Below are 17,508 nucleotides of genomic sequence, written 5' to 3' on the forward strand. Positions count from 1 at the left end.
TTGTCCTTTTACACATGTTTTTGTCCATTTAACCTGAAGCTGATCAGTTTACATGATTGGATTTCTGGGGAAATAGATGGCTTTACATCAGTGTTGGGTTTAGAGCTTTTATTGCCAACAGCAGGACAAGTTAGAAGTCAGGAACATGAACTCTACATGTGTTCAGTCGTCATGTCCTCATATTGTTTCAAGCTGTGAAGAACATGAGTGTGTTTCAGAATACGTCCTCATATGGTTGGACCAACAACTCTAGTGTGTGTGTGTGTTACACTGTCCTCATATTGTTGGGTAGCAGAACTGTACTGTGTTAAGTTTCTATAGAATCTGGCATAAGGAAGTCAGATCCTTCTGTAATAATGTTCACTGAAACAAGTATGATCTGTAGTTAATGAGCTAGTCAGCATTTGTAGTACAGAATGTTTCTGACATTATATTGTTGTCTTTTGTTGCAGACACCAAGTGTTGAGACCCTGTCCCAACCTCCTACAGACCAAGAAGTGAGTGACAAATCCACTTCATTCCTCCAACAGGTTACGCATAAATTTTTGTATTTGGAATCAAGTATATGAGTCAGTTGGGCCTAGTGCATAAATGAAATGCACTTTGATTGTTTTAAAACAATCAGTTTGAGTGAAAGTTTCCCAAAATCAACATTAGCATTAGGAGAAGGAAATTGGCTATACCAGTTGTTAGTCCAAACTTTCCCTTTAAAGCATCAATTTGGTCTTTATTCCAATTAAATTTAATATTTTTGTCCTTTTACACATGTTTTTGTCCATTTAACCTGAAGCTGATCAGTTTACATGATTGGATTTCTGGGGAAATAGATGGCTTTACATCAGTGTTGGGTTTAGAGCTTTTATTGCCAACAGCAGGACAAGTTAGAAGTCAGGAACATGAACTCTACATGTGTTCAGTCGTCATGTCCTCATATTGTTTCAAGCTGTGAAGAACATGAGTGTGTTTCAGAATACGTCCTCATATGGTTGGACCAACAACTCTAGTGTGTGTGTGTTACACTGTCCTCATATTGTTAGGTAGCAGAACTGTACTGTGTTAAGTTTCTATAGAATCTGGCATAAGGAAGTCAGATCCTTCTGTAATAATGTTCACTGAAACAAGTATGATCTGTAGTTAATGAGCTAGTCAGCATTTGTAGTACAGAATGTTTCTGACATTATATTGTTGTCTTTTGTTGCAGACACCAAGTGTTGAGACCCTGTCCCAACCTCCTACAGACCAAGAAGTGAGTGACAAATCCACTTCATTCCTCCAACAGGTTACGCATAAATTTTTGTATTTGGAATCAAGTATGAGTCAGTTGGGCCTAGTGCATAAATGAAATGCACTTTGATTGTATTAAAACAATCAGTTTGAGTGAAAGTTTCCCAAAATCAACATTAGCATTAGGAGAAGGAAATTGGCTATACCAGTTGTTAGTCCAAACTTTCCCTTTAAAGCATCAATTTGGTCTTTATTCCAATTAAATTTAATATTTTTGTCCTTTTACACATGTTTTTGTCCATTTAACCTGAAGCTGATCAGTTTACATGATTGGATTTCTGGGGAAATAGATGGCTTTACATCAGTGTTGGGTTTAGAGCTTTTATTGCCAACAGCAGGACAAGTTAGAAGTCAGGAACATGAACTCTACATGTGTTCAGTCGTCATGTCCTCATATTGTTTCAAGCTGTGAAGAACATGAGTGTGTTTCAGAATACGTCCTCATATGGTTGGACCAACAACTCTAGTGTGTGTGTGTTACACTGTCCTCATATTGTTGGGTAGCAGAACTGTACTGTGTTAAGTTTCTATAGAATCTGGCATAAGGAAGTCAGATCCTTCTGTAATAATGTTCACTGAAACAAGTATGATCTGTAGTTAATGAGCTAGTCAGCATTTGTAGTACAGAATGTTTCTGACATTATATTGTTGTCTTTTGTTGCAGACACCAAGTGTTGAGACCCTGTCCCAACCTCCTACAGACCAAGAAGTGAGTGACAAATCCACTTCATTCCTCCAACAGGTTACGCATAAATTTTTGTATTTGGAATCAAGTATATGAGTCAGTTGGGCCTAGTGCATAAATGAAATGCACTTTGATTGTTTTAAAACAATCAGTTTGAGTGAAAGTTTCCCAAAATCAACATTAGCATTAGGAGAAGGAAATTGGCTATACCAGTTGTTAGTCCAAACTTTCCCTTTAAAGCATCAATTTGGTCTTTATTCCAATTAAATTTAATATTTTTGTCCTTTTACACATGTTTTTGTCCATTTAACCTGAAGCTGATCAGTTTACATGATTGGATTTCTGGGGAAATAGATGGCTTTACATCAGTGTTGGGTTTAGAGCTTTTATTGACAACAGCAGGACAAGTTAGAAGTCAGGAACATGAACTCTACATGTGTTCAGTCGTCATGTCCTCATATTGTTTCAAGCTGTGAAGAACATGAGTGTGTTTCAGAATACGTCCTCATATGGTTGGACCAACAACTCTAGTGTGTGTGTGTTACACTGTCCTCATATTGTTAGGTAGCAGAACTGTACTGTGTTAAGTTTCTATAGAATCTGGCATAAGGAAGTCAGATCCTTCTGTAATAATGTTCACTGAAACAAGTATGATCTGTAGTTAATGAGCTAGTCAGCATTTGTAGTACAGAATGTTTCTGACATTATATTGTTGTCTTTTGTTGCAGACACCAAGTGTTGAGACCCTGTCCCAACCTCCTACAGACCAAGAAGTGAGTGACAAATCCACTTCATTCCTCCAACAGGTTACGCATAAATTTTTGTATTTGGAATCAAGTATATGAGTCAGTTGGGCCTAGTGCATAAATGAAATGCACTTTGATTGTATTAAAACAATCAGTTTGAGTGAAAGTTTCCCAAAATCAACATTAGCATTAGGAGAAGGAAATTGGCTATACCAGTTGTTAGTCCAAACTTTCCCTTTAAAGCATCAATTTGGTCTTTATTCCAATTAAATTTAATATTTTTGTCCTTTTACACATGTTTTTGTCCATTTAACCTGAAGCTGATCAGTTTACATGATTGGATTTCTGGGGAAATAGATGGCTTTACATCAGTGTTGGGTTTAGAGCTTTTATTGCCAACAGCAGGACAAGTTAGAAGTCAGGAACATGAACTCTACATGTGTTCAGTCGTCATGTCCTCATATTGTTTCAAGCTGTGAAGAACATGAGTGTGTTTCAGAATACGTCCTCATATGGTTGGACCAACAACTCTAGTGTGTGTGTTACACTGTCCTCATATTGTTGGGTAGCAGAACTGTACTGTGTTAAGTTTCTATAGAATCTGGCATAAGGAAGTCAGATCCTTCTGTAATAATGTTCACTGAAACAAGTATGATCTGTAGTTAATGAGCTAGTCAGCATTTGTAGTACAGAATGTTTCTGACATTATATTGTTGTCTTTTGTTGCAGACACCAAGTGTTGAGACCCTGTCCCAACCTCCTACAGACCAAGAAGTGAGTGACAAATCCACTTCATTCCTCCAACAGGTTACGCATAAATTTTTGTATTTGGAATCAAGTATGAGTCAGTTGGGCCTAGTGCATAAATGAAATGCACTTTGATTGTATTAAAACAATCAGTTTGAGTGAAAGTTTCCCAAAATCAACATTAGCATTAGGAGAAGGAAATTGGCTATACCAGTTGTTAGTCCAAACTTTCCCTTTAAAGCATCAATTTGGTCTTTATTCCAATTAAATTTAATATTTTTGTCCTTTTACACATGTTTTTGTCCATTTAACCTGAAGCTGATCAGTTTACATGATTGGATTTCTGGGGAAATAGATGGCTTTACATCAGTGTTGGGTTTAGAGCTTTTATTGCCAACAGCAGGACAAGTTAGAAGTCAGGAACATGAACTCTACATGTGTTCAGTCGTCATGTCCTCATATTGTTTCAAGCTGTGAAGAACATGAGTGTGTTTCAGAATACGTCCTCATATGGTTGGACCAACAACTCTAGTGTGTGTGTGTTACACTGTCCTCATATTGTTAGGTAGCAGAACTGTACTGTGTTAAGTTTCTATAGAATCTGGCATAAGGAAGTCAGATCCTTCTGTAATAATGTTCACTGAAACAAGTATGATCTGTAGTTAATGAGCTAGTCAGCATTTGTAGTACAGAATGTTTCTGACATTATATTGTTGTCTTTTGTTGCAGACACCAAGTGTTGAGACCCTGTCCCAACCTCCTACAGACCAAGAAGTGAGTGACAAATCCACTTCATTCCTCCAACAGGTTACGCATAAATTTTTGTATTTGGAATCAAGTATGAGTCAGTTGGGCCTAGTGCATAAATGAAATGCACTTTGATTGTATTAAAACAATCAGTTTGAGTGAAAGTTTCCCAAAATCAACATTAGCATTAGGAGAAGGAAATTGGCTATACCAGTTGTTAGTCCAAACTTTCCCTTTAAAGCATCAATTTGGTCTTTATTCCAATTAAATTTAATATTTTTGTCCTTTTACACATGTTTTTGTCCATTTAACCTGAAGCTGATCAGTTTACATGATTGGATTTCTGGGGAAATAGATGGCTTTACATCAGTGTTGGGTTTAGAGCTTTTATTGCCAACAGCAGGACAAGTTAGAAGTCAGGAACATGAACTCTACATGTGTTCAGTCGTCATGTCCTCATATTGTTTCAAGCTGTGAAGAACATGAGTGTGTTTCAGAATACGTCCTCATATGGTTGGACCAACAACTCTAGTGTGTGTGTGTTACACTGTCCTCATATTGTTAGGTAGCAGAACTGTACTGTGTTAAGTTTCTATAGAATCTGGCATAAGGAAGTCAGATCCTTCTGTAATAATGTTCACTGAAACAAGTATGATCTGTAGTTAATGAGCTAGTCAGCATTTGTAGTACAGAATGTTTCTGACATTATATTGTTGTCTTTTGTTGCAGACACCAAGTGTTGAGACCCTGTCCCAACCTCCTACAGACCAAGAAGTGAGTGACAAATCCACTTCATTCCTCCAACAGGTTACGCATAAATTTTTGTATTTGGAATCAAGTATGAGTCAGTTGGGCCTAGTGCATAAATGAAATGCACTTTGATTGTATTAAAACAATCAGTTTGAGTGAAAGTTTCCCAAAATCAACATTAGCATTAGGAGAAGGAAATTGGCTATACCAGTTGTTAGTCCAAACTTTCCCTTTAAAGCATCAATTTGGTCTTTATTCCAATTAAATTTAATATTTTTGTCCTTTTACACATGTTTTTGTCCATTTAACCTGAAGCTGATCAGTTTACATGATTGGATTTCTGGGGAAATAGATGGCTTTACATCAGTGTTGGGTTTAGAGCTTTTATTGCCAACAGCAGGACAAGTTAGAAGTCAGGAACATGAACTCTACATGTGTTCAGTCGTCATGTCCTCATATTGTTTCAAGCTGTGAAGAACATGAGTGTGTTTCAGAATACGTCCTCATATGGTTGGACCAACAACTCTAGTGTGTGTGTGTGTTACACTGTCCTCATATTGTTGGGTAGCAGAACTGTACTGTGTTAAGTTTCTATAGAATCTGGCATAAGGAAGTCAGATCCTTCTGTAATAATGTTCACTGAAACAAGTATGATCTGTAGTTAATGAGCTAGTCAGCATTTGTAGTACAGAATGTTTCTGACATTATATTGTTGTCTTTTGTTGCAGACACCAAGTGTTGAGACCCTGTCCCAACCTCCTACAGACCAAGAAGTGAGTGACAAATCCACTTCATTCCTCCAACAGGTTACGCATAAATTTTTGTATTTGGAATCAAGTATATGAGTCAGTTGGGCCTAGTGCATAAATGAAATGCACTTTGATTGTTTTAAAACAATCAGTTTGAGTGAAAGTTTCCCAAAATCAACATTAGCATTAGGAGAAGGAAATTGGCTATACCAGTTGTTAGTCCAAACTTTCCCTTTAAAGCATCAATTTGGTCTTTATTCCAATTAAATTTAATATTTTTGTCCTTTTACACATGTTTTTGTCCATTTAACCTGAAGCTGATCAGTTTACATGATTGGATTTCTGGGGAAATAGATGGCTTTACATCAGTGTTGGGTTTAGAGCTTTTATTGCCAACAGCAGGACAAGTTAGAAGTCAGGAACATGAACTCTACATGTGTTCAGTCGTCATGTCCTCATATTGTTTCAAGCTGTGAAGAACATGAGTGTGTTTCAGAATACGTCCTCATATGGTTGGACCAACAACTCTAGTGTGTGTGTGTTACACTGTCCTCATATTGTTAGGTAGCAGAACTGTACTGTGTTAAGTTTCTATAGAATCTGGCATAAGGAAGTCAGATCCTTCTGTAATAATGTTCACTGAAACAAGTATGATCTGTAGTTAATGAGCTAGTCAGCATTTGTAGTACAGAATGTTTCTGACATTATATTGTTGTCTTTTGTTGCAGACACCAAGTGTTGAGACCCTGTCCCAACCTCCTACAGACCAAGAAGTGAGTGACAAATCCACTTCATTCCTCCAACAGGTTACGCATAAATTTTTGTATTTGGAATCAAGTATGAGTCAGTTGGGCCTAGTGCATAAATGAAATGCACTTTGATTGTATTAAAACAATCAGTTTGAGTGAAAGTTTCCCAAAATCAACATTAGCATTAGGAGAAGGAAATTGGCTATACCAGTTGTTAGTCCAAACTTTCCCTTTAAAGCATCAATTTGGTCTTTATTCCAATTAAATTTAATATTTTTGTCCTTTTACACATGTTTTTGTCCATTTAACCTGAAGCTGATCAGTTTACATGATTGGATTTCTGGGGAAATAGATGGCTTTACATCAGTGTTGGGTTTAGAGCTTTTATTGCCAACAGCAGGACAAGTTAGAAGTCAGGAACATGAACTCTACATGTGTTCAGTCGTCATGTCCTCATATTGTTTCAAGCTGTGAAGAACATGAGTGTGTTTCAGAATACGTCCTCATATGGTTGGACCAACAACTCTAGTGTGTGTGTGTTACACTGTCCTCATATTGTTGGGTAGCAGAACTGTACTGTGTTAAGTTTCTATAGAATCTGGCATAAGGAAGTCAGATCCTTCTGTAATAATGTTCACTGAAACAAGTATGATCTGTAGTTAATGAGCTAGTCAGCATTTGTAGTACAGAATGTTTCTGACATTATATTGTTGTCTTTTGTTGCAGACACCAAGTGTTGAGACCCTGTCCCAACCTCCTACAGACCAAGAAGTGAGTGACAAATCCACTTCATTCCTCCAACAGGTTACGCATAAATTTTTGTATTTGGAATCAAGTATATGAGTCAGTTGGGCCTAGTGCATAAATGAAATGCACTTTGATTGTTTTAAAACAATCAGTTTGAGTGAAAGTTTCCCAAAATCAACATTAGCATTAGGAGAAGGAAATTGGCTATACCAGTTGTTAGTCCAAACTTTCCCTTTAAAGCATCAATTTGGTCTTTATTCCAATTAAATTTAATATTTTTGTCCTTTTACACATGTTTTTGTCCATTTAACCTGAAGCTGATCAGTTTACATGATTGGATTTCTGGGGAAATAGATGGCTTTACATCAGTGTTGGGTTTAGAGCTTTTATTGACAACAGCAGGACAAGTTAGAAGTCAGGAACATGAACTCTACATGTGTTCAGTCGTCATGTCCTCATATTGTTTCAAGCTGTGAAGAACATGAGTGTGTTTCAGAATACGTCCTCATATGGTTGGACCAACAACTCTAGTGTGTGTGTGTTACACTGTCCTCATATTGTTAGGTAGCAGAACTGTACTGTGTTAAGTTTCTATAGAATCTGGCATAAGGAAGTCAGATCCTTCTGTAATAATGTTCACTGAAACAAGTATGATCTGTAGTTAATGAGCTAGTCAGCATTTGTAGTACAGAATGTTTCTGACATTATATTGTTGTCTTTTGTTGCAGACACCAAGTGTTGAGACCCTGTCCCAACCTCCTACAGACCAAGAAGTGAGTGACAAATCCACTTCATTCCTCCAACAGGTTACGCATAAATTTTTGTATTTGGAATCAAGTATATGAGTCAGTTGGGCCTAGTGCATAAATGAAATGCACTTTGATTGTATTAAAACAATCAGTTTGAGTGAAAGTTTCCCAAAATCAACATTAGCATTAGGAGAAGGAAATTGGCTATACCAGTTGTTAGTCCAAACTTTCCCTTTAAAGCATCAATTTGGTCTTTATTCCAATTAAATTTAATATTTTTGTCCTTTTACACATGTTTTTGTCCATTTAACCTGAAGCTGATCAGTTTACATGATTGGATTTCTGGGGAAATAGATGGCTTTACATCAGTGTTGGGTTTAGAGCTTTTATTGCCAACAGCAGGACAAGTTAGAAGTCAGGAACATGAACTCTACATGTGTTCAGTCGTCATGTCCTCATATTGTTTCAAGCTGTGAAGAACATGAGTGTGTTTCAGAATACGTCCTCATATGGTTGGACCAACAACTCTAGTGTGTGTGTTACACTGTCCTCATATTGTTGGGTAGCAGAACTGTACTGTGTTAAGTTTCTATAGAATCTGGCATAAGGAAGTCAGATCCTTCTGTAATAATGTTCACTGAAACAAGTATGATCTGTAGTTAATGAGCTAGTCAGCATTTGTAGTACAGAATGTTTCTGACATTATATTGTTGTCTTTTGTTGCAGACACCAAGTGTTGAGACCCTGTCCCAACCTCCTACAGACCAAGAAGTGAGTGACAAATCCACTTCATTCCTCCAACAGGTTACGCATAAATTTTTGTATTTGGAATCAAGTATGAGTCAGTTGGGCCTAGTGCATAAATGAAATGCACTTTGATTGTATTAAAACAATCAGTTTGAGTGAAAGTTTCCCAAAATCAACATTAGCATTAGGAGAAGGAAATTGGCTATACCAGTTGTTAGTCCAAACTTTCCCTTTAAAGCATCAATTTGGTCTTTATTCCAATTAAATTTAATATTTTTGTCCTTTTACACATGTTTTTGTCCATTTAACCTGAAGCTGATCAGTTTACATGATTGGATTTCTGGGGAAATAGATGGCTTTACATCAGTGTTGGGTTTAGAGCTTTTATTGCCAACAGCAGGACAAGTTAGAAGTCAGGAACATGAACTCTACATGTGTTCAGTCGTCATGTCCTCATATTGTTTCAAGCTGTGAAGAACATGAGTGTGTTTCAGAATACGTCCTCATATGGTTGGACCAACAACTCTAGTGTGTGTGTGTTACACTGTCCTCATATTGTTAGGTAGCAGAACTGTACTGTGTTAAGTTTCTATAGAATCTGGCATAAGGAAGTCAGATCCTTCTGTAATAATGTTCACTGAAACAAGTATGATCTGTAGTTAATGAGCTAGTCAGCATTTGTAGTACAGAATGTTTCTGACATTATATTGTTGTCTTTTGTTGCAGACACCAAGTGTTGAGACCCTGTCCCAACCTCCTACAGACCAAGAAGTGAGTGACAAATCCACTTCATTCCTCCAACAGGTTACGCATAAATTTTTGTATTTGGAATCAAGTATGAGTCAGTTGGGCCTAGTGCATAAATGAAATGCACTTTGATTGTATTAAAACAATCAGTTTGAGTGAAAGTTTCCCAAAATCAACATTAGCATTAGGAGAAGGAAATTGGCTATACCAGTTGTTAGTCCAAACTTTCCCTTTAAAGCATCAATTTGGTCTTTATTCCAATTAAATTTAATATTTTTGTCCTTTTACACATGTTTTTGTCCATTTAACCTGAAGCTGATCAGTTTACATGATTGGATTTCTGGGGAAATAGATGGCTTTACATCAGTGTTGGGTTTAGAGCTTTTATTGACAACAGCAGGACAAGTTAGAAGTCAGGAACATGAACTCTACATGTGTTCAGTCGTCATGTCCTCATATTGTTTCAAGCTGTGAAGAACATGAGTGTGTTTCAGAATACGTCCTCATATGGTTGGACCAACAACTCTAGTGTGTGTGTGTTACACTGTCCTCATATTGTTGGGTAGCAGAACTGTACTGTGTTAAGTTTCTATAGAATCTGGCATAAGGAAGTCAGATCCTTCTGTAATAATGTTCACTGAAACAAGTATGATCTGTAGTTAATGAGCTAGTCAGCATTTGTAGTACAGAATGTTTCTGACATTATATTGTTGTCTTTTGTTGCAGACACCAAGTGTTGAGACCCTGTCCCAACCTCCTACAGACCAAGAAGTGAGTGACAAATCCACTTCATTCCTCCAACAGGTTACGCATAAATTTTTGTATTTGGAATCAAGTATATGAGTCAGTTGGGCCTAGTGCATAAATGAAATGCACTTTGATTGTATTAAAACAATCAGTTTGAGTGAAAGTTTCCCAAAATCAACATTAGCATTAGGAGAAGGAAATTGGCTATACCAGTTGTTAGTCCAAACTTTCCCTTTAAAGCATCAATTTGGTCTTTATTCCAATTAAATTTAATATTTTTGTCCTTTTACGCATGTTTTTGTCCATTTAACCTGAAGCTGATCAGTTTACATGATTGGATTTCTGGGGAAATAGATGGCTTTACATCAGTGTTGGGTTTAGAGCTTTTATTGACAACAGCAGGACAAGTTGGAAGTCAGGAACATGAGCTCTACATGTGTTCAGTCGTCATGTCCTCATATTGTTTCAAGCTGTGAAGAACATGAGTGTGTTTCAGAATACGTCCTCATATGGTTGGACCAACAACTCTAGTGTGTGTGTTACACTGTCCTCATATTGTTGGGTAGCAGAACTGTACTGTGTTAAGTTTCTATAATATCTAGAATAAGGAACTCAGATCCTCCTGTCAATAATGTTCACTAATGTATCTGTGACATATATGTGAACTCAATGCAGCCTTTCATCTCAGCAAATATAATTAATGATTGACAGGGTTCACAAATGAATTTTCACCCAAGATTTTATGTCAAAATGACATGACACAAAGTGTGTGATATGTATGTTAAATCATTCTCACTATTAAGTTACAATGCATTGTTTTTCATTTCTTAACCTACTAGCAATGTTTTTTACAGTATACTGAATTGCATAATAATTTTGAGTTAGTTTTCAAATGAATTATAATTACAAACATTGAATTTGTTACGTTTCATGTAAGGCCAGACAAAAATCTCGAGTTCTCACCTTTCACCAGACAGCTACCTCAGAGCAGGTAAGCCAGCTGCCTTTTTCTTCTTCATTCAAATTGTTTATGCTATGTAATTATGCATATTTACTACATGAATGCATTTTCATCAAGTCATGGATTGCAGAATGTTCTGCTACTGGAGGGGGAATGACATTCTAGCTATTAATAAATACAAAGATGCTTTTTCTCCATTTTCGTTCAGATCTCTACTGATGAATTCTCAGATTGTACGGATTATGAAGATAAAGACTATTTCCCAGATTCATGTGGCAGTTCCTCTGACACAAGTCTCCATAGTGTGGACATGAAAATCACAGAATCTGTGGTTCCCCAAAATACGTTAAATGACATGGCATTGGAGACGGCTTCAGGACACAGTGGGAAGATCACCAGTTCAGAGAAACCTACAACATTTAGTTTGTCACTGAGAAGTAGCAGTCACAGTACTTCGGTAACAAGCCGCAGTTTTGATTCATCAGGGGTCACATCACCTAAAAACAGCTCCATAAAAGTCCTACCTTTGCCAAACACGGAAAGACAAAGCAAGTACAACAAGAAGCAATACTGTCTATATTGTAAAAAGGCCATTGCTAAATTGGCAAGACACCTTGAATCTGCCCACGGTAATGTGCCGGAAGTTGCAAGCGCCTTCAGTTATGATAAAAGATCCTGCAAAAGAAGAGATTTGTTGCGCTCTATTAAGAAGAGGGGAAACTTTAACCATAATGCTACTGTGGCAACTTCTGGTGCTGGAGAAATGGTTGCTTGTCGAAGACCCACTACTGCAACAGGATCTGAGGACTACCGTCATTGTAAATTTTGTCAAGGACTATATGCAAGAAATTGCCTTTGGAGGCATGTGAGAAGGTGCCCTCAGAGGTTTAATGAGGAAGCTCCCTCTGGGCAAAGACGGATGCATCTGCAATTACCGAAACCTGATCAAGTTCATGAAGCTGTATGGAAGATTGCTTGTGAAATGAATCAGGATGACATTTCCTTTGTAGTAACGAGTGAAAGAGACATTCTTAGCCTTGGTGAGTCACTGTACAATGGCAGAAAACCAAATGAGAAAAGGAATGATTACATACGCCAAAAAATGAGAGAGATCGCAAGGTTATTGATAACCGCCAGAGCTATGACACCTTTGAAGAGCACAGAAGACCTTGTTATGCCTACTAACTTTCCCCATGTCATACAAGCAGTCAGAGCTGTTGCTGGTTATGAGCAGGAGAGCAACTCATATAAAACCCCATCCTTGGCTTTGAAATTGGGACACAGTTTGGCTAAAGTTGCAAGCATTGTGCAGTGTAAAGCCATCATTGCAAATCGCTATGATGTTGCAGAGTCAGCCAAGCAGTTTGCCACTCTGTATGAAAAAAAGTGGTCAGAGTCCATTTCAGCTGCTGCATTGGGCACACTTCAACAAGCCAAATGGAATAAACCACAGATTTTGCCATTTACACAGGATGTGTCACTGCTGCATAAGTTTCTTGCTACTAAGTCCGCAATGTACATGAAGGACCTTGAGGAAAAACCCAACAGCACAACCTTCGGAAATCTTGCTCAAGTGACTTTGACGCAGGTAGTGCTATTTAACAGAAAAAGGCAAGGAGAAGTTTCAAAAATGGAGCTCCAGGTTTTTACATCCCGGAATCGCACAGAGTTGAATCCTGACATTATGATCGGCCTAACTGAGTTTGAAAGGAAACTTGCAAAGCACTTTGACAGAGTTGAGATTCGTGGTAAAAGATCAAGAATGGTACCTGTGCTTCTCACACCTGACATGATCACTGCAATGGAGCTCCTCGCAAAAGCCAGAAGTGAGTGTCAAGTCCACACAGAGAATGTGTACTTGTTTGCACGCCCAGGTGTCCTTTCCCATTACAGAGGCTCTGACTGCTTTCGCAAGTATGCAAATAAATGTGGTGCAAAGTACCCAGAGGCCCTTACCTCAACAAGATTGCGGAAACAAGTTGCCACTTTGTCCACAGTACTAAATCTAAAAGAAAATGAAATGGATCAACTTGCCACCTTTCTCGGACACGACATCCGTGTCCATCGAGAATTCTACCGGCTTCCAGAGAGTACCCTGCAGCTTGCAAAAGTCAGCAAACTGTTGATTGCAATGGAGAAAGGAAAACTGTCTGACCTGCAGGGGAAAGGGCTGGATGACATCGTGATCAATCCTGATGGTGAATTCTTTTTCTTTCTTTTTTTTTGAAACATAGTTATCTTTGAATATAACATTTGTGAATGTTCAGCAGATTCTAATATAAATATTTTGTCTTGATTATTTTTCCCCAACAAGATGAAGCAGTTACAAGTGATGATGATTCCAGTGGAGAAACCATCACTGACCCTCAACAACACAAAGGTATCTTGACTTGCCCAGTGTGTGATAATATCTTTAAGTTATGAGACTGGAGACAGTTAATAGGTTCATGTCATGTTAGATGGACAGCAGTATATAAATTAGACAGAATGGTAGACACCATTCATTAATATGGTACTAAAAGATCTGGATACATTGAAGTCTGGCAAAATGCATAAATAAGCAATACAAAGGCAAATATTAAATATAAGGATTAGGAGGTCCACTTCTGTGAGATTAGGCACACAAGTTGAGAGGTAGTGCATGCAAGTAATGTGTTTCTAGGGAGATGCCTGAGTATTGATGAGTATTATTAGTAGATTATGTTCACATGTAAAATATTCATATCAAATGTAAAATTACACACTGCCCAATGCTGACTTTGCCTACAATGCAAACAAAAAATGCATTAATTCTCATATTTCACTGTTACTTTTCAAAGGCTCAAGGACCAAGAATTCTGGGAACCAAAGCCACACACTTTACTCAGCTTCCCTGGACAATATGGAGGGCGCTTCTGCCTCAACCACCCTGGACAATATGGAGGGCGCTTCTGCCTCAACCACCCTGGACAATATGGAGGGCGCTTCTGCCTCAACCACCCTGGACAATATGGAGGGCGCTTCTGCCTCAACCACCCTGGACAACATGGAGGGCGCTTCTGCCTCAACCACCCTGGACAATATGGAGGGCGCTTCTGCCTCAACCACCCTGGACAATATGGAGGGCGCTTCTGCCTCAACCACCCTGGACAGCAAAAACATCAGCAACACTGCACCAGGAAAGGGTAAAGGTACCCATATACAAAATGTTTTAAGTGAATATACTTGTTATCAATGGACATGTTTATTCTTTTCAGGCATGACACTATTAAGAGCTTTTATCATAATCCGTTTCATCTTCTTTGATTCCCAGCAGAACACAGCACTTCAAATGGTTCATCCCAAGCATCCTTGAAGGAGCATTAAGCAATATCTTTTCACTGCTAGGTGTGCTGTTTTGCACTGCCTGTAAACCAAACCAAAGTCTATGGCTGGAGATCAACACAGAGAGAGGGATTGTGACTTCATGCTGTACTCCAGATGAAATTACACCTCTAATTATTCACATAGCCATTTTTAATTCCTTCAACCTAAGTATGATGAATTGTGCTTATTGCTCCTTTAAAGTGCTCCAGTAGAAAGCAAGGTTTAAGAACATTTTGTATTCACATTAGAAACTAGAATATTTTCTCTTATCTTACATTCGCATTAAGATATATATTTTTTGTTTCCATTTATGACAGCTGGGAAGGCAAGGTGCAAGTGGACAGATGATGAAGTAAAGGCTGTTGAGCGGCACTTACTTCATTTCATAACAAGCTGCAAAGTACCTGGCAAAAAGGAATGTGACTCCTGCATCCAAGCAGAGCCGGCAGCTCTGAAAGGCAGAGACTGGGTTGCCATAAAGTATTACATCCACAACAGGATCGTAGCATTGAAAAGAAAGATGAATAAATAAAATTACAAAATGCAGGTTCAGGAATGCTGCATCAGTTAAAATTAACTTGATTTTCATTTTTATTTTTTTTAAATTTTTGACTTAGTCATTACTAACCCAACAGACAAAGTTACTCAGTCCTTTCTCCTGGTTTTTGCCATCATAAGTTAATACTCAAGGGAGATAGTTTGTTACTCTCAGTTATTTCAGTATTGCAGGTCACTCACAGTTATTTCAGTATTACAGGTCTCTGCATTGCATTGTTTATACCCATAAATCTGTTTATTATGGGTGCATTTTGTAATTAAAAAATAAGAAAGGCAGAAAATGTTCCATGTTTTTATTCACATAAACATTCACTGCAAAATTAATGCAATACAATATTAAGACTTAAAAAGTAGACTGACCACATTTTTGAGCTATGTCTCTTTTTAAGTCTCTATACAGCTCAGATTTACTGTGTTGTATTAACACATGAATGTCTGATATTTCTGTCAGAAGTTACCCGACTGGTGAGCATTACTATTGTGCATCCATGCCTATTATATTGTAATCTCAAAAGGAGCCAAGCTGAAAATACAGACCCTACCCTTACCTGGTCCTTATAAGTCATGTATACTTGAAAATTATGTGTGTATCCATGGGCTTCACAATTCACCTAAACATGAAATATCAGTGTGTGTGACCTTATGGTACTCATAAGTCACATAAACCTGACAGTGTCCTCATAAGTAGCAGTAAATTCAGGTTTGACCAAAATTTAACCCTAGCCAAAATCTCAACAGATGGGCGTGTTCCTGGAAGCATGGGTCAAATTTTTTGTGATTCCCATGCCTCTAGGACCTTCGGAAAGGCACGTTCCCATTTGTCACATTTTTGTCATAGGTACTGATATATCATGAAAACACGTATGTGTGTGTGTGTGTGTGTGTGTGTGTGTGTGTGTGTGTGTGGTCATCTGAAGATCCACCACAGTACAATTATACAGAGCAGAGATCTGTGTGAATCATTTTAGCCTCTACCTGCAGCTGGGATTTATCAGCTCTCACTGTTTAAACAATAGAAAAAGAAAAGAAAAGAAATCACATGTTCAAGATCTGTTTTAATTCAGTGACTGAATTAACTATGTAGGAATTAACTACCTTCCTCCCATAGCTGCTTTGCCAGGTGCTTACTGCTGATATGACCTATTCAATTCAATTCAATTCAATTTTATTTATATAGCGCCAAATCACAACAAAAGTCGCCTCAAGGCGCTTCATAGATACAGAGAAAAACCCAACAATCATATGCCTTCCTCCTGCAGGAGTCCTTGCATTTCCTCAGCATCACCCTTCATCATGCTGAAGTCATCCTCTTCTTTTTATTAAACAGATCTTTTGAGTCACTAATGATGTTCACAACACAAAGAATTTAAATGTATCCAGTCAAACTGTTACTGTGTGACACATGACATCATCTTCCAGTCTGTAGACTCAACGTGTGTTGCAGTTCCTTTAATACCTCGGTGGTGATGGAAGTGCTATGAGTGCAGTAGTGCTGTGCTGTGTGCATTAGTAGTATTTGAATACAGCAAGTGTAGTACTGTTGAAATGATTAGTTGGTCCAACCATTATCAACATTCTCTGTTTTAGCCCTCACAGGAGGGAAGTTATTACTGTGTATAAAGGAGGAGCCTCTTTGTTTTCCACTGCTTAGTATCACCAAGTTGCTTTGATATGCATTGAAAGGCTTTAATTCATTTGAATTACAGTTGGCTAAAGCTGAACAGCTGAAGCCATTTTATTGTGTTTTAGTTAAAAACAGTCAAATTGAGTTCACCTGTTTTTCGACTTCCATAGATGAAGTGATTATAATTAGAGATTTTAATTTGCACAGCAGATGACGCTCCCTCTCTCAGCTTTAGTTAACATGTCTCCGATGCCACAGGTGCTCCTGCACTGAATCATCTTTCTTTCAAGATGTAATTGTGAACCATGTCTACTGTGAGGATTTTTAATCAATGACACAAATGAATTTTCTTCACAGTTTGTGTAGATGATGACTCTATCCACCCACAAAGAGTTTTCAGCAGTTTTTAATGCGGAACTATTAAAAGTCTTTCAGTGTAGTCTTTAAATAAGCAATTTTACTGTACACAGCACAACTACAGACAACATTTAGGGCTCTATCTCCGTGATGAACAGAATCAGTTTGTTGCCAGAATCGAACTAGAGGCTCTGTGACTCACAGGGTAGAGCAGCTTAACTACCAACATTATGCTCAGTAGTTTGATCCCCATCCACTGGTGTGTGAGAATGTTAGGCTCAAAGTGGTTAGACATAGAAAAAAGTGCTTGTATGAATGCGTGTAAATGAGGCTTGTAGTAAGAAAGTACATTGATTGCATGATGGGCTAGAAAAGCTAGCACCTGAAAGATCTCTGACAAACCTCTGTGTATTAATAAAGTCTTTCAACCCACAGCAGCAAAAAGGGGAAGGCTGGATGGACAAATACT

The 17,508-nt window shown here is 37.9% G+C and overlaps 1 protein-coding gene across 1 annotated transcript; it reads left to right on the top strand.

Annotated features, from left to right (window-relative positions):
* The first annotated feature begins 203 nt into the window (after window positions 1-203).
* Window positions 204-14,489, top strand: LOC146637985 (uncharacterized). Its single transcript, XM_085374260.1, has 20 exons — window positions 204-254; window positions 453-497; window positions 1,202-1,246; window positions 1,949-1,993; window positions 2,698-2,742; window positions 3,445-3,489; window positions 4,192-4,236; window positions 4,939-4,983; window positions 5,688-5,732; window positions 6,437-6,481; window positions 7,184-7,228; window positions 7,933-7,977; window positions 8,680-8,724; window positions 9,427-9,471; window positions 10,174-10,218; window positions 11,132-11,185; window positions 11,364-13,353; window positions 13,470-13,535; window positions 13,975-14,319; window positions 14,392-14,489. The coding sequence occupies exons 1-20, from the start codon at window positions 204-206 to the stop codon at window positions 14,487-14,489; spliced, it is 3,234 nt and encodes a 1,077-aa protein (XP_085230386.1).
* Window positions 14,490-17,508: the final 3,019 nt, after the last annotated feature.

This window comes from Diplotaxodon limnothrissa, linkage group LG2, assembly GCF_057381915.1.
Source record: "Diplotaxodon limnothrissa isolate DT_005_m linkage group LG2, D_limnothrissa_male_GT1.1, whole genome shotgun sequence".
Lineage (NCBI taxonomy): Eukaryota > Metazoa > Chordata > Actinopteri > Cichliformes > Cichlidae > Diplotaxodon > Diplotaxodon limnothrissa.

Coding starts and splice junctions, on each gene's coding strand:
- LOC146637985 (XM_085374260.1), top strand. CDS start 204: ATGAGTGTGTTTCAGAATACGTCCTCATATGGTTGGACCAACAACTCT. Junction 3,490..4,191: donor AACCTCCTACAGACCAAGAA/GTGAGTGACAAA, acceptor CTTTTGTTGCAG/ACACCAAGTGTTGAGACCCT. Junction 7,229..7,932: donor AACCTCCTACAGACCAAGAA/GTGAGTGACAAA, acceptor CTTTTGTTGCAG/ACACCAAGTGTTGAGACCCT.